General features: G+C 34.9%; 1 protein-coding gene across 2 annotated transcripts; it reads left to right on the forward strand.

The window, feature by feature from the left end:
- Positions 1-1,256: 1,256 nt before the first annotated feature.
- On the forward strand, positions 1,257-5,380 carry LOC145046322 (uncharacterized). 2 transcript variants are annotated; one of them, XM_078994613.1, is made up of 4 exons: positions 1,257-1,723; positions 3,387-3,836; positions 4,558-4,764; positions 5,135-5,380. In XM_078994613.1, the coding sequence occupies exons 1-4, from the start codon at positions 1,349-1,351 to the stop codon at positions 5,135-5,137; spliced, it is 1,035 nt and encodes a 344-aa protein (XP_078850739.1). In that variant the 5' UTR covers positions 1,257-1,348; the 3' UTR covers positions 5,138-5,380. The 2 variants fall into 2 exon arrangements, with proteins under 2 accessions (XP_078850739.1, XP_078850735.1); XM_078994609.1 differs by having other exon boundaries at positions 1,258-1,723; positions 4,558-4,852.
- Positions 5,381-27,397: the final 22,017 nt, after the last annotated feature.

Here is a 27,397-nt window from a genome sequence, read left to right on the forward strand (position 1 = left end):
TCATTAGGTTGCATTTTTCGCTTAACGCGACGTTGTGTTGGTCCTAGTACCCAGTGATAACACTTATAGTAGTACATTTTCCTGTTTACTTTATTTTGTGATACTTTCACATAAACGATGAGTTTGACTAAGTACTTTAGTACTAAACAATTAAAGGAAAAACTATCATTTTACTAACAAAACATTCGGGTCTTGGTAGAAGACTACATCTCACACTGATAGAAAATAAGGGATTTTCTAGGGTTTTTCATACTTACATCAACATTTACATTTAAAGGTTTGCATGACCTTTAAAATAGTTTTCAGCAAACAAGACAATGACACTTAAATACTTATGAATTCACCAGCTTTAATGTTGATACTCGCTTTCAAAATAACTTGTATTCTCAGGTCATCAGTAGACAGGTACGGAGGCCAGGTTTTGAGAAGACGGAGCTGACAAGTCTCGTCTTTTATTTTGATTGTATATTTTTGGTGTCTTATTGCAATGAAAGAACACACATGTATTAAAACTTTACTTATAATGCAATGGATGATGTTGTTGCTTGTTTATTATATTACACTGTTGTGATACTGTACATGACGTCCTCCACCCCTTAACGTTTCCGCCGTTCGTGGTTTTGGGGTGTGACACCTGCAAATCTCGATCCAAATGCAGATTCAAATTGAAAGAAAAACTTGTAGATATGGCTTTCTAAAAAATGGTGGGGGAAAGAAATAGGAGATGGTGGGATGCTTCATCTTGGGGTAGGATTCACTTTTGAACTTCTTGTTCTTCAATTTTTTTGCCCACAAACTCTAGTCCGACCCACACCTTTTTCCAGAATATCACCATTTTCACATACAACATATCAAAATCGAACACAGACATATAATTGGGTTTGATTTTCTTACTTCTTCCAGATTTTAATAATCATTTCACAACTGGTTCTTGTTTGAAAGCTCATATTGATGAGAATCATAACAAATTGAGAAAAAGGATGAGAGAGAGAGAGAGAGAACAGTAGGGGTAGGTGGGGGTGGGGGATATTCTTTTTTTTTTTTAAATAAAAAAGTATTAGAATGATTATAAAAAATACAAAAAATAAAATAAAAGAATAAAACTGTCTTTTCAAATTTTTTTTGAACAAAAATCACACTAAATTTTTGATTTTGAATGGTCTATGTTGAAAACTTTTTGAATTCTATCCAAAAAAAATTTATATAGCTGAAGGACAAAATTTGCAGTTTTATCAAATATAATGTTAAAAACCAAAAATTGGGATTACCCAAAACCACACTACCATTATAAATCAAATGCTCCACTAGTCTACTTTCTTCCGTTTTCATCGATCGCTTCTCGCTCCCCATGGACAATCCTCCGCAGCTTAATTCAAACCAATTTTCGATTATCGATTTGCTCGAATCCAGAGCCTTCTCATGGATTTTCGTTGCAGATCACCATGACCCATGGCGAGCAACAGCCTCATGGATCCTCTTCCTCCTCCTAACATTTCTAACTCCAGTTTTCTCTCACTTCGCCTTCCAGTGCTCCGCCTGTGATTACAATCACCGCCGTCCCTTCGATTTGATCGTTCAAGTGTCCCTCTCTGTTTTCTCGACGCTCTCGTTCGTTAGTCTCTGGCGGTTTACTCGGAAGTATGGTCTCCGGCGGTTTTTGTTTCTTGATGAATTGGACGCTGTTAGTGATAAAGTTCGCCGGCGGTATTCGGAGGAGCTCCATGTACGTTTCTTGATTAACTTTTGCTTTTTAATGTTGCTTATTGGGACAAGCATCACGCCATGGATAGCTTTTCCAATTTTCCCCTTTCTTTTAGGACTTTTGTTTGTAATTAACATCGTATATTCACCATAAGCTAGGGGCGAGTTTGTCATGTTTTTAAACTTAAGTGATAAAAGTGGCAAAAAAAGGCATCAGGACAATGATTTAGCACCTACTACTTATAAAATTTGATGTTTTGAAAACTATGTTTGAAAAGTTGGTAATATTAAAGTCAAATTATTTAATAGGAATACTAGTGTTTCTAGCAAATCTTATGGTTACAAGTGTTTTATATTTCATTTCCCGAATGTTTGTTAAAAATAATTTATCCATGCAAAAAAATTCAATTGTAATAACTAATAAAAGTCAAGTGTAAGTCGTTGAAAAGAAAATTATTATATTTTTGAGTGACTAAGAATACAAAATGGAGTATTTATTTAAGCAAATGGAATCTAGGAAATCCGTGACTCATTTTTCCTATAAGTTTAATTGTTTAAAGTTTTAATAACTTACTAGGATTAAAAATGAAAGAAATTTGATGATAAATACATGTAGTTGTTAATTATATGTTAAGTCATTGTGCTAAGTCTTGAAGGACTGACGTATTTTGAAATGGATGGACTTGTTCATCCTGGACCACTACTTTCATAAGGCTGTCTCACGAGTCCAAAGTGAACCCAAGAATACATTTTGGTTGGTGAAAAGTTCACATAATTAAAAACAGAAGCGTTTACGAGTTTACATTAAGGAAAATTATGAGGAATACCAATATATTTTACTTTTGCTACTAGTATGATAACGTATGTTATCTATGATCAATAATAACAGAGTACTTAGAACTTTTTACTGATAATAGCAATGCAATTTTTTCTTATGTATAATAGCAACATGTGAATTATTGTTGGTGTGATTTTAATCATCAATGTTATTTAAGTGTAATGAGATTATTTTGTGTTGACCAAAAATGATCTTGATAAATATTAAACAAGTAAGGAAGGTGTGGAGTACACACTTGTTTAAGTTTGATCAAGTTTCAAAGTACACTGTCATTTAGGGGCGAAGCCCCTGAACGAACGGGGGTCCGGGGGCAGCGCCCTTGGGAGCGGGGTCCAAGGGGCACAGCCCCTGGTTGGGATCGACCATTGGTTTGATCCTTATCCATATATCCATTTTTATGACAGTTTTTATGGTTTTATGACAGTTTAAAACTGTCATATGACAGTTTTCAGACAAAGATATTAAAGTTAGTTTTGGTCTCATTTTATGGTACATACGAAAATATCATCAAACATTCTCGGTTCTTGTCTCTCTGAGTTTTATCCAATTGAAGTTTTGGGAGTACCACCAAATACTTCGATTTGAAAGTGATAATCATAATTCTCAGAATTTCCAAGCCTTTCTACACCTAAATTTCTAACAATTATATTCGTTACAAATCAAGCATTGTACTTATATGTTACATATTGTAATAGTTATGAGTAAAGAATTGTAAATAAAGTGTTGTTTTGTATTAAAAAAAGTATAAGTATATTACTATTATCGATTAAAGAAATATAAATATGTTGCTATTACGAGAAAAAAAAGTAAAGTATTTCTCTCACCACATGCATCTCACCTCATGCAGAGATCTACGACACTTCTCTATACTTTTATCCTACCATGTTTTCTCGCGGACACTATTTACAACATATGGTGGTTCATATCCGGTGGAATCAAGATACCCTACTTTTACAACGTTTACTTTAGCCATGCAATGGCATGCACGTTGCACATGAGTTCTTGGTTATATCGGACATCGTTATTTTTACTTGTGTGTGTTCTTTTTAAACTCACATGTTCTTTACAAATTCTTAGGTTAGACGATTTTGCTCGAGTGTTTGACAAGTTGTGTGATGTGGTTCCAATATTGGTTGAACACCTCACTATTAGAAGAAATCTTCGAGTTATAAGCCATAGGTTTCGTGTGTTCATTTTGGCTACATTGATCTTGGTTACTGCAAGTCAATTTGCTTCATTGCTTGTTACGACGGTGGATGGTTCGGTTGTTGACCTGTTGACTACCGGAGAACTTGCGGTAATTCCTATTTCTCTATTAGTAATTAGGTAGTGTTTGGTATGACTAAATGAAGAAATAAAAGAATTGGTTCATGAAAATAAATAAATAAATAAACTTTTAATATTCGTTAACGGAATGAAATGAAGTTACCATTCTTGAAAAACATGTTTCCTTACATTTTGTTAATTTTCAATCTTCTCAAAAAAGTACGGTTTTGTTAATTAAGTATTTAGACACAGTTTTTTTTTTTTTTTTTCAATCCGCCGTGGAATTGAATGAAAAGGCAATATAACCCACTTTATTTTGTAGTAATTCTTAGTTAAATAAATCTTTCTTTTCTAAATAACTAGAAATATATTTTATTATAATCCTATTTGGGTTGTGATTATCTTTTATTATCATTTAATGCAATGAAAAGTTGTTATATAACTCATACCGTTTATGTGATTTTGAAGGACACTTTTATTTTAAAATAAAATAAAATCGTGATATTAGTTGAATTGCAATTTTGTCATCTAAATTAAATAGAAAATAAATTTTTTCATAATATTATTCCTATCGGTTTTTATAATATACTTTTATTAAGATAAAAAAAAAAAAAAAAAAAGATTTGATTATATATAAAATAGAGTTAAAACTATATGTTGTTTTCATATATAATATAACAAGTTTATACGAAAATCCAGTTTACTTTTACATGGCAATAAAACATGATCATGATATATAATGATGGGTGCAGTTATGCTCCTTTACCCTTCTATTTGGTATGTATATATGCCAACGAAGTGCGGCAAAAATCACACACAAAGCGCAATCTTTAACAAGCTTGGTAACCAAATGGCATATATGTGCAACCATTGATTCCTTCATAGACATGGGCACCACGGATGAGACTCCGAGGTCAAATATCAATCCACAAATGGCGGATTTAGATTTCGATAATGAGGTAGGAGATGGTGACGATGAACTAGACAATACAAAGTTCATCCCTGTTTATAAGCACTCGATATCATACCAGCAAAGACAAGCTTTAGGTGAATTTATTCATATTGTTACTATATGGCCTTGTAGTCTGTTTGTGTTTGTCTGGACTGATGTAGTGGGACACAAATTTACAACTTTTATCCCACCTAAAAATATAAGATGGGGTAATGAGTCGCTCTTGATCTGTGCAAAAGATATGAGTACCCTCATTATCTTCAACTTAAAAAAATTCCTACAAAATTTGTTAAGTTCAAACTTTATTGTGTGTGACAAACATGACCTTAATACATTATAGGACTTGGCTATTAATGATAATTGATCGTGTGTTGTAGTGACGTATATCGAGAACAATGAAACTGGGATCACGGTGTACGGGTTCATGTTAGATCGGATGTCTATAAACACGGTCTTTGCAATTCAACTATCTCTTGCTTTGTGGTTGTTGGATAAAACCATTGGCTTTACATGACCATTTTAAGTGGTTTCTTGTTAGAAGCTAATCAGATTCTTATAGAAACATGAAATGTACATGTTTATTCTTATAAGGGCAATATACATAAAAGGCTTTTATTTTACCATTTATGGATTTACCCAGCAAAAATGATAAAATAGCAAAATATATTGTGTTTTTCTTTATTACAGACTTTTTTCAAAACCGGGAAAAGTAATCAAAAAATTATATTGGTTTAGCCTCTATAAAATATAGTTAAACAGCTAAATATATAAAATTGTGAGAGTACCTTCTGCTTTTCTATATTTTACATTTGTTGCAATATTTAGGTATGTTTGTCAATGATAAAATGGAATCATGAAAAAAATAAAATGAACAATATAATTAATTAACCAAGGAAAAGTAACAGAATATAGAAATGGAGTGCAGTTGTTAGTCACTTAGTTGTATATACCACTAATCTATAGAATTTCTCAATGTACTTCTCTTTTTGTTATTTTGCTGTTTTTAAAATCAAATTTGATATATATATATATATATATATATATATATATATATATATATATATATATATATATATATATATATATATATAGTAATGTCCTGATTTAAGACCAAGAATTTTGATTTTTATATTAATAAAGCATTTATCCAAAACAATATCATAAACCATAGTGAACTTAAAGTATGACAATAAAATTCCAAATACATTAGAGATTGACATGTGGCAAAAAAAAAAAATCTTTATTTGTTAAATATGATAGTACCATATCATGTCCCTAGAGACGAAACAAAGTAAAAATAGTTGTTATTCTATGAAGTCAAACAAGCCATGTGAATTAGTTGCATCAATATCTATAATGGCTTAATGATTTGTAAAATATTATACTAATTCTTATTCATCGAAAATCCATCGATACTTTCTACAAATTTTTTTTCTCTAGTAATGCCTCGGTTTTTTAGTAGTATTGTGTCCCTAATGGAAACAAATCCTTGATTCATCATTATTTCCTAACATTCAATTAGTCAGTTAAAAAAAGGGGGAAAAAATATTATATAACTTGTTATTTTCATTTCTTTAATCAGCAAAATTGAACTCATTTGAAATCTTTCAAGACCATACATTACACATCATTTTTAATTTCCTAAAATACCCTTTGTGGGTCGTGCTTAGTGAGATCGTTTAAAATTCACTAGTATATATATATATATATATATATATATATATATATATATATATATATATATATATATATATATATATATATATAGCCTTCATCTCACCTAATTGGTGATGAGAATTGTTACGTTTATATGGTATCAACCATTTAATTAGGCAAATTCCATTCTCTTTCTCCCTATCACAGTTCAACCCTAGTTGCACCCTATTTTCTTTTCTTTTTCTTTTTCTTCAATCGCTCAGTTCAACATGTCTTCCTCTCAGTCATCTGATAGAATTATCCACATGATCACAAAACTCAATTCATTCAACTACTTGTTATGAAATAAAATATCAAAAGGTAATGAACCACGCTAATGGGTCTGTTTTACCACCTGCGAAGATAATTACTGTTGAGGATAAAACTTGTGACAACCCGAAATTTCTATTCTGTACAAACCTTCAATACAATAGAAGCTAGAAAAGTTGCTGCAAAGTTTCAAACTTTTTGGAACAAGTTTGAGTATTTTTAGGATTTACACTTCGAGTGATATCAGGAGAGAGGATGCCCTAGGGTTATTGTGCAGCACTGTTATTCCAATACTCTAAGAAATTAGGATTTACTGCCTAAATAAAATATTTTCTGCCAAAAACCCTAAAATTGGGAGTATATATATGAGTGTTAGTCATTATTTACACTTTTTCCAAAAATCTCAAGATCCAAACCCATTTCTCTCTCAAGTATCATCCAAAAGTTTTTTGAGATCTTCGATCTAGTAAGTGTTTCTAGCCTTCTTAAGTTATTATATGGCTTAATCTAGTGTTTTAACACACTTCTAACCGTGAAATCATTCAAAAAGGGTCAATCTTCAATTTACATCAAGAACACACACTTGTGTTCTTGGCCTTTTGGACCTTTTCGAGCTTCTAACTTGTAAGTGCTTCAATCCTAGAGTCTTACAAGCTTTGTTACACTTCTATACCTCAAGAAATCATCCAAGAAGACCAAGATCAAAGGTTTTTACGGTCCAAGAACACCATGGACCGTAAACCCTATTTAGAGTGCCAATGTGTGCCCTAGCTTATCCTAAGCCGTGGTAACTAGTTTAGACCCCTTCCTTGATGTGTTTAGCACATAAAAACCACCAAAATGACTCATTTATATGTTTTTACGGTTTGGGGATCTCCCAAAACCGTAAACACCCCAAAGGTGTGTAAAAATGGCCCATGTTCCTTCCTTATGCCTTGAATCAAGCCTAGACTTTTACCATAAAGTGTTTGGGAGTTGAAAACATCAAAATACCTTAGTCCATAGGATTTTACGGTAGCAAACTCATGGAGAAATGGTCCATGGGCCGTAAACTCCATCAAGGAGTGTATTGATTCCACAAAACATTTCATAAGGCTTAAACATGAAGTAGGAATGCTTGGAATGGCCTAGAAGACTTCAAACCATCAAATGGTCAAAAGATTATGAGCTTACGGTCGTAAAATCAAGGGTTTACGACTGTAAACTCAAGGGGTGATGGTCTTTAGGGAGTAAACTCATTTTAGGGGTTCCCTTGAACCCTAAGCTCAATAGATTTGTCCTACAACACTTAGATGCACTCCTTAGCACTTATAACACTTATATAAAGTTTTTAACATGTCTTAGGATGTCTTAACCTTGTTATTTAGTTGTTTAAAGGCTAATTGGTTACATATATGTGATATTATATGTTAAATAGGATCATAGAGTGTGTACAAGTCTTCACTTGACACCTTGCGTCCTATACAGTCCGTTCATCCCAACCACTTGCTACAGGTGAGTTCATACCCCTTAATCTATCCTTTAAATGTTTTTAAATGCTTTTATGGGGGGATACAAGTTGAATCATGTTAATTATTATATCAATCAAATGTGATTGATAACTAGCATGCAAATAGATTTACTACACTTTTAGCGGTTTTACCAAACTAATTACTTCAAATGACTTTCCAAAACATTTTTACTAGTTTACAACTCTTTATCAAACTATCTTACATACTAAATGTTTCTCTTCAAAACTCTGTTACGATTGTGTTTCCAAAACAAAGGTTTCATTATACTTTAAACTGTTCTTATCAAATAAACTGTTTTCAAACTGTTTTACAAACTGACATCAAGTCATCTTTTCCTAGTTAAAAAGCTTTTCAAAGGCTTTACAAAACTTCTTTTATACTTTTATATTATCAATTGCATGCCTAGATATGTATAGTTATATAAGTAATGTTTGAAGGACTTAGGAAGGCTAACCCGCCTTATTTCCTTTTCCATGTTGGGATGTGGTCTGGTAGGATATCGGGTATCCATCCGAAGTTTGTTTAACTATTAGTTATATATCATGTGTACATATATAGTCATAAAGGTTCTTCGAATCAATTCAATACCCTTGGGTAGCAAGGGTATACTTCTATGTTCATACGTATAAGTTATATTACTAATAAGCTACAATAGCCGTAGTTTAGGGTTTTACTAATACTAATACTAGAACAATGAATCATACAAAGAGTCAGTTCATGCATGAGTCAATACTTGCTAGATAGAGAGAACACACAATACAGCTAGTACACACAGAGCATTACAATGCTTGCTAGATATAGAGAGCACACAATACAACTAGTACACACAGAACATTACAATACTTGCTAGATAGAGAGAACACACAATACAGCTAGTACACACAGAACATTACAATACTTGCTAGATAGAGAGAACACACAATACATCTAGTACACACAGAACATTACAATACTTGCTAGATAGAGAGAACACACAATACAGCTAGTACACACAATACTATACAGAGAGAACATACAGGCTAGACAGAGGGAGAACATACAATACAGCTAGCATACATTACATATACATTACATTCAGTTATGTGAGCCATTAAACGGGTCATGGCACTACCTTCCATAACTATTTTTGTATCCAGAATCTCCTTAATTGGGGAGCGTATGAGTTTTCATATAGATCTATACTGGATTGACTATCCTACACCTTGATGCTCGCTACAGTGGGACTTGCAAGTCTACGGGTGCCAAATGTCATTTCTTACGGCGTCTTGCATCGTCGTTTTACTATTGAGTTGGTAGCAGGATACAAGCCAATCACATGTTACTTTAAATTTCATTTGGTTTAAGGTAGTTAGTACATCAGTAGTCCCTTATTATCAAACTACAGTACTTTATTATTTCCCCATTACATTCACTTCGTGAACATTCACACGATTCACGGTAATGTAAATACTATATTTTTGGTTAATAATAGTTAAATTTGGGAAAATACACACTCTTACAATAGACACAGTTAGATACTAGATGCCTTGGTAGAAGGCTACTTTTAGTAGGAAGCATAGGGTTTTCTAGGTTATTCAAAACTTTTACATACTCAGTCTTACAAATACAGTCTTACAAATACATTCTTACAAATACATTATTACAAATACAAAAACTAAAATACTTATGATCTCACCAACTTTAAAGCTGATACTCTCTTTCAAAATAACTTGTATCCTCCGGTCAACAGTAGACAGGTACCGATGCAAGGTTTAGAGAAGATGGAGCTCGTTCAAGACTCATTGTTCATTTTGATTCATACTTTAGTGTCTATTAAACATGTCAGAACACTTGTATTAAAATTATATTATTAATGCAATGGATGATGTTGTTGCTTGTTTACTACTATTCATGGTTGTGATACTGTACATGACGTCCTCCGCCCCCATAACGTTTCCGCCGTTCTCGGTTTTGGGGTGTGACAGATTGGTATCAGAGCATTGTTTATAGTGAATTAAGTATATCAACCCATAAAAGATATACATACTATACATACAATGGGATTAAAAATACTCTAACCAAGAGTTTATACTTTTAAATAATAAAATATTTAACAAAGTATACGTGCCTGCATTCATATTAAAATCAGTTTCACTAGGACAATACAAAATAATTACGATTGTTGGGCAACACAAGTTGACTTAGAGACATATAGTCAAAACTCGGAAGATATAGCCTAATCAACTATATTATCTGAGGGTTGACTAGCATGTGCCTAAGTGTAGTTGTGTGGTTGCAACAAGTCTAAAATCTTACCAACAGTACCACAATGAGAACAATAGAACATAAACCTAAAATATTATAGGGGTATTTGGTGTTACTATAAGTACTTTATACTTGAGAACTAAAAAGGATCTTCATTACTAAGTTGATAGTTTCTAAGTGGATACACTAAATCTATATGTAACTAGGACGTTATAGACTTAGAATCTGTGAAAATTTTGCTTTACCCCTATTCTTTGTGAATTTGGAGTTAAGGTCACTTATTCGAAGGCCTATCCTGTTGTGATTACATATAACTGGTATGCACTTCACAAATAGTGATGTAACTAATGAAGATTTTCTAAATAATTATTTAGATAATTCGTCTAATAATTATTTTCTTACCCTAATTCTCACGTAGATAACATGGCTAGACTCCATCCCCACGGCAACCCGTACCTTCCGAATGAGGTCATTGTTGGATGGTTTGGGGAAGAATCAGAGAACGATCATCTGATCCCTTTGAATGATTACCATGGTGAAGACCTTTCAGATAGTGCTAACTCCGAACCCGAAGTTGAGAACATACCACTGGTAGCTCCCATTCCAAATCCTGACCCTCGTCTTGCTTTTCATGGCCCGACACCTCCTTGGGTTGAATGTTTGGAAGCATGGAGCGAAGATCAAGATCAACCTATGTCGTTTAATGGAGACCGAAGCTTCTACAACGTAAATGAAAGGAGCACAACAGACAGAGTACTACCAATCCTGATCCGTATGGTTGCCCGAAACGAAATTCAGGGCAGGACAGCTCTACGTCGTATCGCGGAAGTTGACACCAATGGAGGGATGCATATCCTTCGCACAATCACCTTGAACATACCCGTGAGAGATCTGAGAGAGACCACGAAACCCTGCTGCAAGCACTAGCTGAAACCCGAGCCGAGGTCATAGAGCTCCGAGTACGTCAGAGGGTATACGAAAGATACCTGCTTGATATGGAACTTCAACTAGCTGAACTAAGGGTTCGCCATGGGGGTGACCGTCACCAGTAGGAAATACTTTACTTCCCTTCTTTGTTTTTAAGGACCATGCTCATATCTATGTTCGGTGTAGCACTTATCTATGTGATTACCTTGTACTGTAAGTACTATAGTTAGGTCTTTATGTTGTCAAAGACTTCTCTACTCCAGATGTGATGTAAGACCTACTAGAAGGTCAATTTTCCCAAATTTATTATATCTTAAACATCGATGATATTAACAGTCGATCAACTCCTGAGTTATTATCTGTTCAAATACTTTTATCATACCTTCAATTGAGTGTATCTGAAATTTGCTTTAGTCAAGTCTTTAGACTATAGTAATTTAACTCCGAGATCATTTTCAAGCCTCTATCAAAGGTTGGATCATATTATCCACCAACCATTCATACCTCGGCTTGAATGACAAAACGTTTGGAGACCATTCTACGAACTTACTTCCACTCTTTCTAGGACTGCATCGTAGAGATGTAGGTCAAACTTGCGTGAACATACTTCAATTCCGTAGTAGGAATGCATCATAGGGATGTAGGTCAAACTTTCGAGAACATATTCTTACTCTTTAAGTAAGCAATCGAAGTACATTTAGGGTAAACCAAAATCGCTCACAAAATCCTTATCTTTCGTATTACAGAATCATGTCGTCATCCTGAAACAGTCAGCCGAACAACGAAACCTCTGCTTTTCCTATGGACGCTGCTACTTTTCAAACCGCAGTTACAGCTGCCGTGATGGCTGTCGTGACAGCTATCCTTGCACATTGAAGCGCTATCAGCGAAATCAATGTTGACGAAGGGGTTGAAAATCCCGATCGCGGTATCAATCCAGGAAGTCATCAAATGGTAATAATTGCAAGCTTGCAAAGCCGAAAAGCAGAGAACAAGAAACAAAAGCGCCAAGCCCAGAAAGAACGCATGAAATCCCAAAAGCTTGCCATGCAACAACAACAAGTGGAAACCCCTGCCCTCCCCGTACCGAGCAGACCATATGAGGGAAAACTTCTGAAGTGTGATAAGTGTAGTTTCCATCATCATGGTGCTTGCCATGAGGTGCAATGTTGCAATTGCCTAAAAATAGGGCACCATACTCGTAGTTGTGAAGTGATGGGTTTTGGTCATAAGAACATCGTATGTGCTCATACAAACCCTAATGCTTGGATCTAGATTTCTCTATTGTACATGCAAGTTATCCAAGACTATAAACCCTAATTCTAGCATTCAAGTAATCATATTAACATGAGAATAGGTTTAAGATCATACCTTGATTGTTATGTAGCAATAACAATCTCAATTCCTCCTTGTATTGACTTTAGAAAGCTTAGAGTCACAAATGTCACTCCTCTAATGGTTCACAAACACCATAAGCAAGAGGATGAAGAGGAGAGAGGGTGGAGGCTGCCCAAAACGTGTTCTAACCCTAGAAGGATGCTTAGCCACGTTTTTGGGTCATAAGGGATGTATATATATAGTTAGGCTATTAGGGTTATCTAACAAGGAAACCCTAAATTGGATGCTTAAGCCCTAAGCAACCCATAGATTCCTTTCCTTAAGGCCTTGAACGATTTCCTCATGGGCTTTCCTGTAGAATTCATCCACTCCTTAATATAAGGCAATCCATGGCCCAAATTGCAATTATCTTATAATTACAATTTCAGTCCCTTAAGTTTAATTAATCTCTTTTAGTCACAAAACTAATTACCAATTAATTATTGACTAATATTAATTAAACAATATGATTTCTCCTTTAATATATTATTCTCATAATATATTAATAAATCATATTTAATCCTTTCTCTCCATAATTCATCCTATCAAGTTGCTTTGGTGAAGGCAACCCAAAAGGACCATGCACCATCGGGTCAAGTACATACCAAAATAGTTATGGACTTAGACACTAATCCAATAGTCTCCCACTTGGATAAGTCTAATAACTATTATGCTTATTACTTCAGATCCTGATCTGCAATCGTAGCTTTCCAAAGTCGCTGTCAACTCTGATCCTATCAGATACGCGTGTCCTTTAGATAAGGGATCATATATTCTTCCATTCTAGATATCGTAAGACATGATTTCTAATCATTCTAATTGTACTATTTCTCGATCTCCGATTTATGACGACTGACTAATTGAACAAATCAAATTAGCCCTAGCCCGGCCGAGCATTTACGTTTATCATCACTAAACCATCGAGGGGCCCAAAGATATCGCTTTTATCCTTCTTTGGATAAAAGGAACGGATAAACTTTGATACATTGCTTGCTTGCACTTACTCACCGAATCACACACAACAATATGTTTTATAACACCAAGTTACTAGTACGTTTACATATTATCAATGTGCAACCGATTAGCAAGATACAACTCACACATCTCGGTTTCAAGAATATAAGATGTTATCGTCTCACCAATCACTCGTGATATAATTCATGGAGTGATCCAACTAAGCGTGGGTTTAATCCAATGCTCAAATTCATATTCATAAGCACTCATGAACGTTGCAGCAAACATTTGCTTATGTCTAATACTCTTTTAGACAATCCACACACCAATTAACGATAGTCTTCATTCATACCTACTTCCAACATATGAACGACTGTGGCCCGTTCGAATAATTTGACTATTCTTAACCAATTAAATTATTCAGGAAGTCAAAACATGCAAAGTGAAACACAAGAATAATACTAATCCCATATGGCCTCAAATTTTGAGTATAAATAAAACTCCTTTTATTTATCACCATATCGATTACTCATTTTTTGTCGTTTCGGGTAATCAACTTCTTACTTGAATTATTACACTTGTCCCATGCTCCTAGCATGCACACAATGTTTACCTATGGTTCTTACTTTGTGAAATAGATCAAATTGAATACATTTCCAATCACTCTCATTTCACAACTCCAAATCCTTTTCCGTAAGTGAAAGAATATCAAATTCTTGCTACTTATAGAATATGCTAGATTCTAACATTCTATGCAATGATTCTTTCGTAATGTCACTGCACCAAAGTCACAAAGACTATTGCCAATGATATTACAAAATCTTCTATCGGAGAGTGTTACAAGAAAATTTCTTAGACATGATGTCTCTCACTCAAAGTACATTCTTTTGAACATCCTTTTGCATAAAAGTTTCTAATCTAGACATAGATTTTCAATATTCAATTCCCAATATGGACACGCTTCCATATTTCCCATATGACAACTCATTCTTAATAGAATCTTATCTATTTGTAATGATGTCGATATGGTCCATCCAATATGGAAACATTTCCATAATTTTCATATGACAACTCATTCTTAATAGAATCTTTTCTATTCATAATAATGTCGATATGGTCCATTCAATACCATGCTTCCAATTACTCATAAGCAACCAATCCTTGTCGAACTTTGGATTGTCCTTTGATAGTTGTTTAATTATTTTAGTCAAAACCGATTCTAGTCCCTTTTCCCTCTAAATGCGCTAGACATTTTTGAAAATTTTAGAATGGTCAAACATTAAAGCATTTGCAATCGATCCTATACCCGAAGCGTATGGGACACAACGCATAATGTTTTATTTGCTATGTTCTCAAAATTCGAATTGTGAAAAGGAATGCCGTAATCATAATCGAAATTTTAAGAACACACTATGTTTCTTTGACTAAGTTATTAACATTCCACAACCTAAGCCTTTAGATTTGAAATGAAGCATAATATTCTCTCCCTTAATTATAGCAAAACAACTATTCCATCCTTACGACTTTGCAAAGAATGACTCTTGTTTTCTATAATTAATATTGCCAACTTGCAATACTTGCCTTAATAATCATACTATCATAACATTTATGCTCCCACTTTCATGATGATTATTATAAAAATAACACTTATGCTCCCACTAGCTTTGACATGTATTCATAAACATCTTAACTTTCGGAAAAACAATACCTATTGAATTTCTTAAGTCCATGTTTCTAATACTTAATGCTTTGATAATCTTTTATCAAGGCCTCTTAAACTTATACACCTTTTCCTTAGATAGCTCATATGTGTGTCTAAACAATTAAGATTAGTTGCCAAACCTCATAATTCAAATTATGGAAAGGGATACCGTAACCCTAATCGAATTCGAGAATGCAATTTTACAATCACTATTTTCTTAAAATCTTTCTTAGTGAAAGCATTTCCTCACAATCATTTTCATGAAGGAGGAAATCTTATGACACTTAGATTTAAACGTTGTATGTGTTCCTATCCATGTGACTTTGTTAAAACCAAAGTTTACGACAAATTCAAACTCATATGGACCGAACTTTCTTAATCTTGATTTCTTGCCTTATGGTAGCACAGCTGCCCACCATGTCTTCTAAGTAGTTAAGCAGTTCACCTTTGCCTATCAAAATACTTTCCATTGATCAAGGTCCTTGCCTTTTATGCATTCAAACGAGAACTCATAGGACTTATATGCATAATTAACTCAATTGGAATGGCATAGAAAACAAAATAGTGTCAACACGATAGGTTGTAAACCTCAACTCGTGTGCCAGTGATGATCGATAAGGTTATTTGATTTGTTCTTGAAACCTTTCAAGACCATTAAGACTCCCACTGACTCCTTAACATATAAGATTCTCTTGTCAATAAACATTTCTTGACAACCAAATATTCAAGAGTTAGTGTAGTTTTTATCATAACACTTCATAAAATGGTCCTAGTTGGTCTTTGTCTTATCCAAGACATCACAACTTTCCACATTTGATGAATGTTAAAAGCCTTCTTAATACTTGTCTCCTATTGCGACAATCTTAACTTTAAGACTTGTTATTGGAATGAAGTATGATTGACTTTTTGATTTAACCATTTCTTCAATTCTTGATTCCTCTTCTTAGACATACAATTGTACTAAGACTCACTTAGAGGATCAATTGAGATATGGTTCTTAATCATTAAGACCTATCATAAAGCATAAAAGGTACTCTCCCTTCTTCTTAGAATGAGGAAACTTTTATCTTTCTGCCTACATGATTCTTCTTATTCGTTTTGCTATTGATTTAAACCTTTTTAATCAATTCCGAATTACACTTAATCTTATAAGTATAATCATATTTATTAAACCTTTAGTAAATCATGACGAATATCCTTGTTACTCTTATGGTGGACTTGATCAATACGCAACTTTGTATACTCGTACTCCTAGTCCTTCACTTGACACTTTGTCAATGAATTAGTCTAATTTCCAAATATGAAATTTCTCATTCATCATGCAACCAAGTTGCGTGATTCCAAATTTCTGTCCAATTGAAACTTGGGCGATGAGAAGCTCTCGCTATTTGGTAAATTCTCGACTTTTTCCATAAACACCACAAATAAGAATCATATCCATTTGTTGTAGAAATATTCAAACATCAATTTTCATAACGATTTCATTGCAAGGAAGTAAACAAATAAATAAATAAGTCAAACCAAAATTTATTTTATTTATAAAAGCAGCGGAAAACATTTTTCCTTATAATGCAAAATCCATTCAAAACTATGTATTTCAAAAGGAAAATTTCTAACAACTCTATCATAACTATCTAAGCTCAAAATCTAATCTTCAAGTCCATGCGATCAAGATCCATTCCTCGTGATTAGATTCATCTTGCTCTTTCACCAAGCTTCCTTTCTTTTCACCGATCCTGCAAAACATTCAAATGCAATCTTATCACAGCACGTATTAAGAATCAATGAATAGGAACTTAACGGAGTTAGATAGTGGATTTTACCTGAAGCGCAACCATACACTTTGACTCTCCCATCTTCTGGACTCTTCAGGCTCTTTGGGCAGACTTGTATCCATTGCCCTTTCTTTTGGCAGCAAATGCAGGTCGGTTCTCCTAGAACATCAACGGAAGCATGGTCGGTTGACTTTCCCAACAAATACGCTCCATTGGTTCGCCAAATCATTTCTGATTCAGCAGTAATGAGCATGTAAGTTAGGTCAATGAGGTTGTCGTCATGATCCATCATATAATACTTTCTTTTGAACTCATTATATCATTCAGGAAGTGACTGCAAAACCCAATTCACAGCCAACTCATCTGGGAATGACACACCCAACATTATCAACCTCTCAATGTGTGATTTCATTCCTAGAATGTGGGCACACACGGGCTTACCATCTTCATGTTTTATTTCCAATAGGGCCTTAGTGATATTGAACCATTCAATTCTTCGATCTTGTGGGTTAGGGAGAACAATTGGAGGTGGTGGAGGAAGTGAAGCATGATTTCTTGTTCCTCGATCGAATCGTGGAATACCATCTTCATGTGGAATGCTTGTTCCACAGGATTTAGGAAGACCATAGTTGTCGAACTTAGACATCTACAAATCGGGAGAAATAAATTCAAGTTAGTTGATTGATTGAGTCCTTAGTAAATCACCCAAATGAGATACTAAGGCTAGGACCCAACACAATGTTCTACAACTCGGGAGAGGAATGTAGTAACCCTAATTGCAGAATATTTGAAGGTAAGTGAATGATGATTCACTAATTTCCATCATGAAAACGAAAAAGAAATTTAAGTTTTAAACCTATGAAAACTCCTAGATCCTTTGAGATTCATTGAACATTTCAATGGCATGTTTAAATCTTGATATGCCCCTCTTGTTTGTGACTGGGATGCCGAGGATCACAAAGCGGGTGTGAATAACCATGCAAACTTACATGGTGCCCTCACATGTTACAGTCACCTATTCGATGTGCCGGTAAACCACACACGCTCCACCGAACTATGACAAACATTGAGTCACCCTTTGCTACATTTGCTTAGAACCATTTAGTGTGCCGATAAACCACACACGCATCACTAACGTCTTCGCAAGGGCACAAAGTGTAATTTCATGGAATTGCATCAATTCACTTTGCCTAAGTAACTAAGATTGGGAATTTGTAAAAACATTTAGTTACTTTTGTATTTCATTATACTTATAATGGAAGGTTTCGTCCTATCCAACCCGTTCGGCTAACGACCCTCCACTAGTTAAGAGTGCGGTGGGTAAGAGTGGATACCCATTCAATCGCCATATTATAGGCAATTTCCTTAAACACCCCTTATAGACCAGCTTCGTGAATGAGGCCTACTAACGGTAAGACTAACTTTTACTCATACATATATATATATATATATATATATATATATATATATATATATATATATATATATATATATATATATATATAATGTTAGACTTTTAATGTTATATATAGTATAGGGTGTATTTTACACTTTTAAAATACTAGGTGGTCAAATTTAATAATTATACCTTTAATTCAATTAAATTGTATACCTAAACTTTTATGGATTTATTAAACCTCTTTTAATTATAAACCTTAATTAATTAATAAAACCATAAGGGTGTGATTTGAACTTTTCAAAACATTACTAGGGTTTTAGAATTTAACATTCCTAATTAAACCTTTTAATTAACTTTTAAATTCCAAAACTTGAGGGCAAGTTTTGAAACATTTCAAAACATTAGGGTTTAGAATTTAAATATACATCAAAATTAAATTATTAATCAAAATTTAAATTCCAAAACTTGAGGGTAAGTTTTGAAACCTTTTTCAAAACATTAGGGTTTCAACTATTTAAATTTCAAAACAACAAAACTTTTAGGTTCAAATTTAAACTATAAAACCTAAAGGGGAAAATATGAAACTTTTCATAACAACAAGGATCAAATAACAAATAATCTTAATAAACATTTAATCACATAATTATCCATATTTGATTTATTTAATGATTTCTTGCAAAACAATTTACCAATTTAATCAAAATAATTAATCAATTATCACATAAGGAAACAAATATTTTATTAATTGATAAATATCTTCAATTAGATCAAGAATATACTCAAATATATCAAAAAATTGGATTTATATTGATCTAATATGATAAGGCAACTATCCTTAAGCAAAAACAGCAAGAAATCCCGATGTTTGCTCCATCTGACGAGTTGACTCGTCAAGTCAAGCATGGACTCGGCGAGCTCTAGAAACACAAAAAAAAAAAAAAAAAAAAAAAAAAAAAAAAACAAATTTTTCAATCATATAATGCATCAATACAATAGAAACCAGTCAAGGCTCTGATACCACTGATGGGTTTTGGTCATAAGAACATCTTATGTGCTCATACAAACCCCAATGCTTGGATCTAGGTTTCTCTATTGTACATGCAAGTTATCCAAGACTATAAACCCTAATTCTAGCATTCAAGTAATCATATTAACATGAGAATAGGTTTAAGATCATACCTTGATTGTTATGTAGCAATAATAATCTCAATTCCTCCTTGTATTGACTTTAGAAAGCTTAGAGTCACAAATGTCACTCCTCTAATGGTTCACAAACACCATAAGCAAGAGGATGAAGAGGAGAGAGGATGGAGGCTGCCCAAAACGTGTTCTAACCCTAGAAGGATGCTTAGCCACGTTTTTGGGTCATAAGGGATGTATATATAGTTAGGCTATTAGGGTTATCTAACAAGGAAACCCTAAATTGGATGCTTAAGCCCTAAGCAACCCATAGATTCCTTTCCTTAAGGCCTTGGACGATTTCCTCATGGGCTTTCCCATAGAATTCGTCCACTCCTTAATATAAGGCAATCCATGGCCCAAATTGCAATTATCTTATAATTACAATTCAAGTCCCTTAAGTTTAATTAATCTCTTTTAGTCACAAAACTAATTACCAATTAATTAATGACTAATATTAATTAAACAATATGATTTCTCCTTTAATATATTATTCTAATAATATATTAATAAATCATATTTAATCCTTTCTCTCCATAATTCATCCTATCAAGTTGCTTTGGTGAAGGTAACCCAACAGGACCATGCACCATCGGGTCAAGTACATACCAAAATAGTTATGGACTTAGACACTAATCCAACATGAAGCACTGGCACGACCCATCACTCAAGGCCCTGACATCAGAGTCAACCGGGCTTACAATGGTGGTGTTAAAACTAGACCCTATGAAAGGAAAGTTTCAAAGGGGATGAACAAGGAGAACACTCGTGTCCACGTCACTCTAGCTCGACACATCATTTCCACCACCAATGTTGGTGTTGTCTAGATCTGACATCAATGCGGTGAAATTGGACACCTCAAGAAGGATTGACCGATAGCGAAGAACTCAGGCGCTGATGGGAAGATTCTCAGGATCACAGCTGTAGGAGAAACTACGACGGACCTTCGTTAGAATATCTAGGGCGTTCGTTGTAATAGACTTATAAACCATCCAAAACTAGTGCAACTAGAGTCGTATCTTTTGCGAGATCCCGTCAGTAAAGGGATGCTCGTGCTGCGTATACTTGTCTTTTGTAGTATACCTTGTTCACAGCAGTAGTCTTGTAGTAAGTCTAAAGTACTGTAACTCTGTTAATGGTTGCACGGTTGTGTTTTGTCTGTACCGCCTTATGTTCAAATCTAATGTCTTTAGTTCCCATATGATTCCGACATTATCATACAACTAGATTCAATTTGATCCGCACAATACCAGCTCCTTACGTACATCTCTTTCTCCGAAATCGCCTTTCCAGCAAAGCCGTCATAACAGGCCACCGAAGTACTCGTGCATGGAGTACCTCATGCTTCTTTTCCTTTCCGAAGAAATCCTCAAAGTATCACTCGTACAGTACGTCAAGTTCATTCCAAAGACCCATACGGTTGATCTATCACTGAAGAATGTATACAAAGGGGTGGTATATAATCAAGGTTCTACAGGTTAAGAATTGATGATTCCACTTTAACCTCTTTTCCTTATTGGGATGTGAACGTAAAGAAGAATCATTTATTCGACTATCTTTTCAATCTTAATTATATACGACTTGTATACACGAGCTTGTGATCGTTGAACCATGTATGAATTCTAATATGAACTTCAGGATGAAGATTGCCCAAGACTACGAGTAATCGTATCGTCATGTGAACAAGCTTAGAACCCAATACGACTCCTGTAAACAGATTGCCCTACAGTCTAATCACCTACTAAAATACAAGAACGATCCGGAAAACTTAGCGAACTACCCAGCAGTAGAATTGGAAGACCATACTTCTCACCTTGGAGGGCTCCGGTCTTATTCTTCCAGAGGTAGACAAATTGTATCTTATGTACCTCGACTATCGGGGACTCGTCAAGATTTCAATTGGAAATCATTATTTTTGCCTCGCATGAATGTGTGGGCTAATCAAACGCAAGGAACGAATTACTTTTCAGAAATGGACCTGAGATCCGAATGTCACCAGTTTCGAGTATTAGAGAAGGATGTCCCGAAGACGACCTTCCGAACTCGATACGGACACTATGAGTCCGTAGTGATACCCCTCAGATAGGACCAATACGCCCATAGTACTCATTGTTGGATAAGGTGTCTAAGTCCATAACTATTTCTAGTAAATACTTGACCCGACCCGACATGGTCCATTTGGGTTGCATGGCACCATGCAATTAGATAAACTAAATGAGAGAAATAACACATATGGTTTATTAATATATTATTAGTTCTAATATATTAATAATATTATTAGTTTTGATCAAGAATTAATTTAGAATTAATTGAGTGATCAAAAGATAACTAATTAGATATATGGATAGATTATGTAAATCTTTCATATCTTATATAGTGGGCTTAGAGGCTCCATGGATTATCAAGTTGGGTTCCACCCATAGGATGCTCCATGGATGCTCCATGGAGTTAACCCATGGATTGAGAAATGAAGAGTCATGTTACATTAGGGTTTTACCTAATGCTGACCATGTCTCTCCCCAAAATCGGCTACACAGGCTACACAAGAGAAACAAGAGGGCTTGGCCGATTTTGAGTGCGTTAGAGTATTCTCTCAAGTTTATACTTTGCATTTGGTGTTGTGTGAAGCATTTGAGGCATCACACTTGAGGTGCTAGGCTCACAAGGTTTCAATGAACACTTTCAACAATAAGGTATGTAATTCTATCTATTATTTATTTTAGAATTGTTCCCCATGTATGCTAGATAGGATCATAGCCTTGGAAATCAACTTTGCATGATAATTAGACAAACATAGATCCAAGGTTATTAGGTTTGCATGTACACTTAGGAAGTGTTAGAATGCTCAAAACCCAACACTCATGAACTTAATGGATAGAGTACGCCATTCTTACATGGATCAGTTCGTCATTAACCTTGTAATTGACTTACTTATCTACTCTAGTAGTAAGAAGGAAATCATAAAGATCACTTACAACAAACCATGGAACCAATACGATCAAAGAAGCATTACGCAAAGTTCTATAAATACGAGTTTTGGGATTGAAGAGTCAAAATTTCCTAAGACACACTATTAGTGATGTGTAAATTCTTGAGGACCCTTGCAATTTATCAAAACCGTTGAGAATTTGTCAGCACCGAAGACGCTGTTGGGAATTCGTCAAATTTTAGGTCTTGTAGATACTCCATTCAGAACTCCTCGCGAATTTCAGAAACCCTTACGACTTTAACCCAACAAGGGGTGGCCCCTGACTGGGAAGATAAGCAAGAAAAAGAAACCTTGGAATTCCAAGTGAGAGACCAAATTCTTTAGGAAGTCTCACTCTGGGAATGGCTTGATACGTTTTGGAAGGCGTGGAGAGCTAAATCCAAGATAGTTAGGACCTCATAGATTCTTACCAGAATCGGTCCTGTATCTCACAAACTAAACCTACTACGCGAGCTTAGTAACGTACATTCTACCCTTCCCATCTCGAACTTGTAAAAAGTATCGATCCGATGAGACTCTTGAAATCCCACTCGAAGAGATCGAGTCCCACAAGAGCCTCACCTACGTGGAAGAACTGTAGTGACCATAGACCGAAAGGTCATGCGAACGATTCATAGTCGTTTCCCCTTTAGTGAAGGTTCGCTGAGATACCAACCAGGGACCCGAATTCACTTGGGAGCGCGAGAATCAACCAATTAGGAAGTATCCCCATTTCTTGGCTTAATTATTCATGCCTACTTCCTTACCTAAATTCCAATTTCGGGACGAAATTCCTTCTAAGGAGGGGATGATGTGACAACCCGAAATTTCTATTATGTACAACCCTTCAATACAATAAAAGCCAGAAAAGTTGCTGCAAAGTTTCAAACTTTTTGGAACAAGTTTGAGTATTTTTAGGATTTACACTTCGGGTGATATCAGAAGAGAGGATGCCCTAGGGTTATTGTGCAACACTGTTATTCCAATACTCTAAGAAATTAGGGTTTACTGCCTGAATAAAATATTTTCTGCCAAAAACCCTAAAATTGGGAGTATATATATGAGTGTTAGTCATTGTTTACACTTTTTCCAAAAATCTCAATATCCAAACCCATTTCTATCTCAAGTATCATCCAAAAGTTTTTCTAGATCTTCGATCTAGTAAGTGTTTCTAGCCTTCTTAAGTTATTATATGGCTTAGTCTAGTGTTTTAACACACTTCTAACCGTGAAATCATTCTAAAAGGGTCAATCTTCCATTTACACTAAGAACACCAAGAACACACACTTGTGTTCTTGGCCTTTTGGACCTTTTCGAGCTTCTAACTTGTAAGTTCTTCTATCCTAGAATCTTATAAGCTTGTTACACTTCTATACCTCAAGAAATCATCCAAGAACACCAATATCAAAGGTTTTTACGGTCCAAGAACACCTTGGACCATAAACCCTATTTAGGGTGCCAATGTGTGTCACAACTGGAAATTTTGTGTCATGTAATCTATACATTCAAGCTAATATGAATCAAAAACTTCAATCAAATACCTCATACAAATACTACAAATAGTCATCAAACAATTGGGAACACTAGAAGTTCTTAATTAGGTCCATTTTGGGACTAGAACTTCCTTATTGGACCTAATGGACCAATAAGCTTCCAATTTGACTATCTGGGGTTTAGAACCCTAATTGGATTCAAATTGGACCCACATTTATTTTATTCAACATTTTAGGTCATGTTGGACCTAGAATGAAATGAGCTAAAAGCCTTGATACATGAATAACCTAAACTAGTCCAATAAAAATATGAAAATCCTACCACATTCTTTTAAGTATAAAACACACCCTAACTAACTCTAATTTTGGGCTTAAGGGGAAAAAGCCCAAATTTCTCTTCTCCCTTTCCAATTCTCGGCTCAAGGCCCAAACCCTAAGAGAAATGGAAGTGTTGACTTTGGATGCCACCTCACTATTACCCAAAGGACATCCATGCATTGTATCTCATTTCTCCATGCAATTATCACTTCAAAGATCACCTCACTTCTTCCTCTCTCTCACTCTCGGTCATACACCCACACACACCCACAAAAATCTCTTAAATTCTCTCTAGATTACTCAAGAACTCTCCTTCCTCCCCTCTTCAAAAATCTCGAGTTTTAGGAAGCTTTCAAGAGGATCTTGCAAGTTAGTCATCATATTGGGTAAGTTTTTACTAAATTCTATGATCTAGCTTCCTTGATCTATCAAATATCTCTTCTTAATTCATGAGAAATCATGATCTTGTACCTTAGAAACACCTCAAGGCCGAGACCTTCATCAAGGAGTGCTAAGGCCGAAAATCACCCAACTTTCTTCCATCTTTCTTCCAAAAACCGAAAGCTTCAAACAAGGTGAGTTTCATACCCCCTTATTTTCGGTTTTTACAAGTTTTTGTGGGGGAGAATACAAGCAAAGGTGTAGATCCATCATTTTGTGTATGTTGTGGTTGATTTCTATGCTTACATGTGTGTTTTGTATGATTTTGATGATAGATCTAGTTACGAAATGCTAAAAACCGAGATATATATTTTATTCTAGCATAAAATATACTACTACATGCAAAGTATATTAAGAAAAATAGCCAAATGGCTTGACAACACTTATTTTGGGCTAAAAACCAATTTTTTTTGACACAAAATGTTGAAAATACAAAGTTGAAGGGCCTAAAATGAAATATTTCGAAATCTGATGGGTGAGATGAGCCAAAACAGTTTACATAATGTATTTTCTGAAAATATACTAATTGGAGGGTTAAAAACATAAATTCCAAGCTTATTGGGCTAAAGATGACATTTTCGGCCCAATGAGGCCCAATATGCGAAATTTTCTATTTTGGAGGACCAAAACTGCATTTTTCTGGAAAACAGTGGACTATAAGTGTTCCATGTACTTTTCAAAGGTTTAAAATGCTTTTCAAATTTAGAAAGGACCAAAGTTGCAAAAAATTTCCAAATTGGGTCAAAAATGTAAAAATTGCGAAAAAGAGGGGTTATAACCGAGAAAACTGCAACTTCAAGGACTTAAACTATTTTCTATGAAAAATATGCTGGAAAATACTTATTTCAATAATTTTTGGTGTTAAAAATGTCAAGAAAATTGATTTAAGGACCAAACCGGAAAGTTTTTAAATAAAAGGGTGAAAAGGGTAAATTCTACAAATAAGGAGGGGCTGAAAACAGAAAATTTTCAAGGCTAGTCAATACATGCAATTTGACCAAATGATGGTACCACGCCTATCGACGAAATACAATACATTACAATACCAAAAGTCGTTGTTAAACGAATTGGTTCGGTCTCGAACCAATAAAAATCCGAAACTACTAACACGACGACGTTACGACATTACGATTCATAACTAATAACGATGGAGAATTCACTATACATGCGAGTGTGCACAGACGTCTACGCACCACCTTTGGGCCCCAAAAGTGTAAAATCTTGTTTGTTGAGCCTAGCTAGCCCAATGACCTGATCTTAAGGCCCAAAGACCTATCTCTTACGAAGTGTTGGGTTTTACCGATCCGACATAACGTAAAAGGACTTTCAATGGCAAACATGCTGCTGGTCCCCAAGGGTCCTTCAGTGCTGCTAGTAAAGTCGGTAACTCACGATTGCGGGTTGGGCTTCGGGCCCTTCGCAATTGCATTAGTCTTGAACGACGCGGGGAAATACCGAGGGTTTCGCACCTTCCTTCCTTCCCTCCGGTCGTGGGACTACACAAGTCCGGGAGGATCGAGTTGTGTGAAGAATTACGAGGGACGCCTAAGGGATCGCTTGTAAGGTTTTCGATTGGACGTTTTCATTAACGCTCGTCACAACACTTCACCACCCATTGTACTCTCAATGCCTCCGGAGCTCAACGATTCCCTCTAACGCAACGAAACAACGGTACACAAACTAAGTAAAGCAAAGTGATAGGAGAACGTCGGATTTTCCTAGGGTTTTCAACAAGTACAATTATGAATTACCGGTCAAATCTCACAACTCTTACACTTACATCTATAGAATTCAAACAAAGCATACTCATGGATCAACACATATTTTTACACTATTCTATTTTTAGAAAATATCGGATTTTCTGATGGTTATCAAACAATACATTGGATTTTCAAACACTACTTATGAACTCACCAACATTTCATATGTTGACGTTTTCAAAATACTTGTATTCTCAGGTAATAGATAAGGTGAAGGATGATTGTACTCTATGACGTTTGTTGTGGTTTAAGTGGTGTTAAACAGTTATTTTGAGAATGTAATGTTTGAACAATGTAACGAATGTAAACGCTACCAGTTGTATTATTCCAAATGTTGGTGATGTTTTATGTTATGTTTCATGTATATGCATTGTGATGGTATTCAATGAGTCACAATAGCCCTCGGACGTTTCCGCCGTCTGGTTCGGGGGTGTGACAATGTGTGCCCTAGCTTATCCTAAGCCTTGGTAACTAGTTTATGTTGGGTTATGAGCATTCTAACACTCCTAAGTGTACATGCAACCCTAAATACCTTGGGTCTATGTTTTCTCTATTATACATGCAAATATGAATATCCAAGGTATTATCCTAAACTAGCATACAAAACTATCAATATAACAAGATAGA

The sequence above is a fragment of the Lactuca saligna genome, chromosome 1, assembly GCF_052625555.1.
Source record: "Lactuca saligna cultivar CGN05327 chromosome 1, ASM5262555v1, whole genome shotgun sequence".
Classification (NCBI taxonomy): domain Eukaryota; kingdom Viridiplantae; phylum Streptophyta; class Magnoliopsida; order Asterales; family Asteraceae; genus Lactuca; species Lactuca saligna.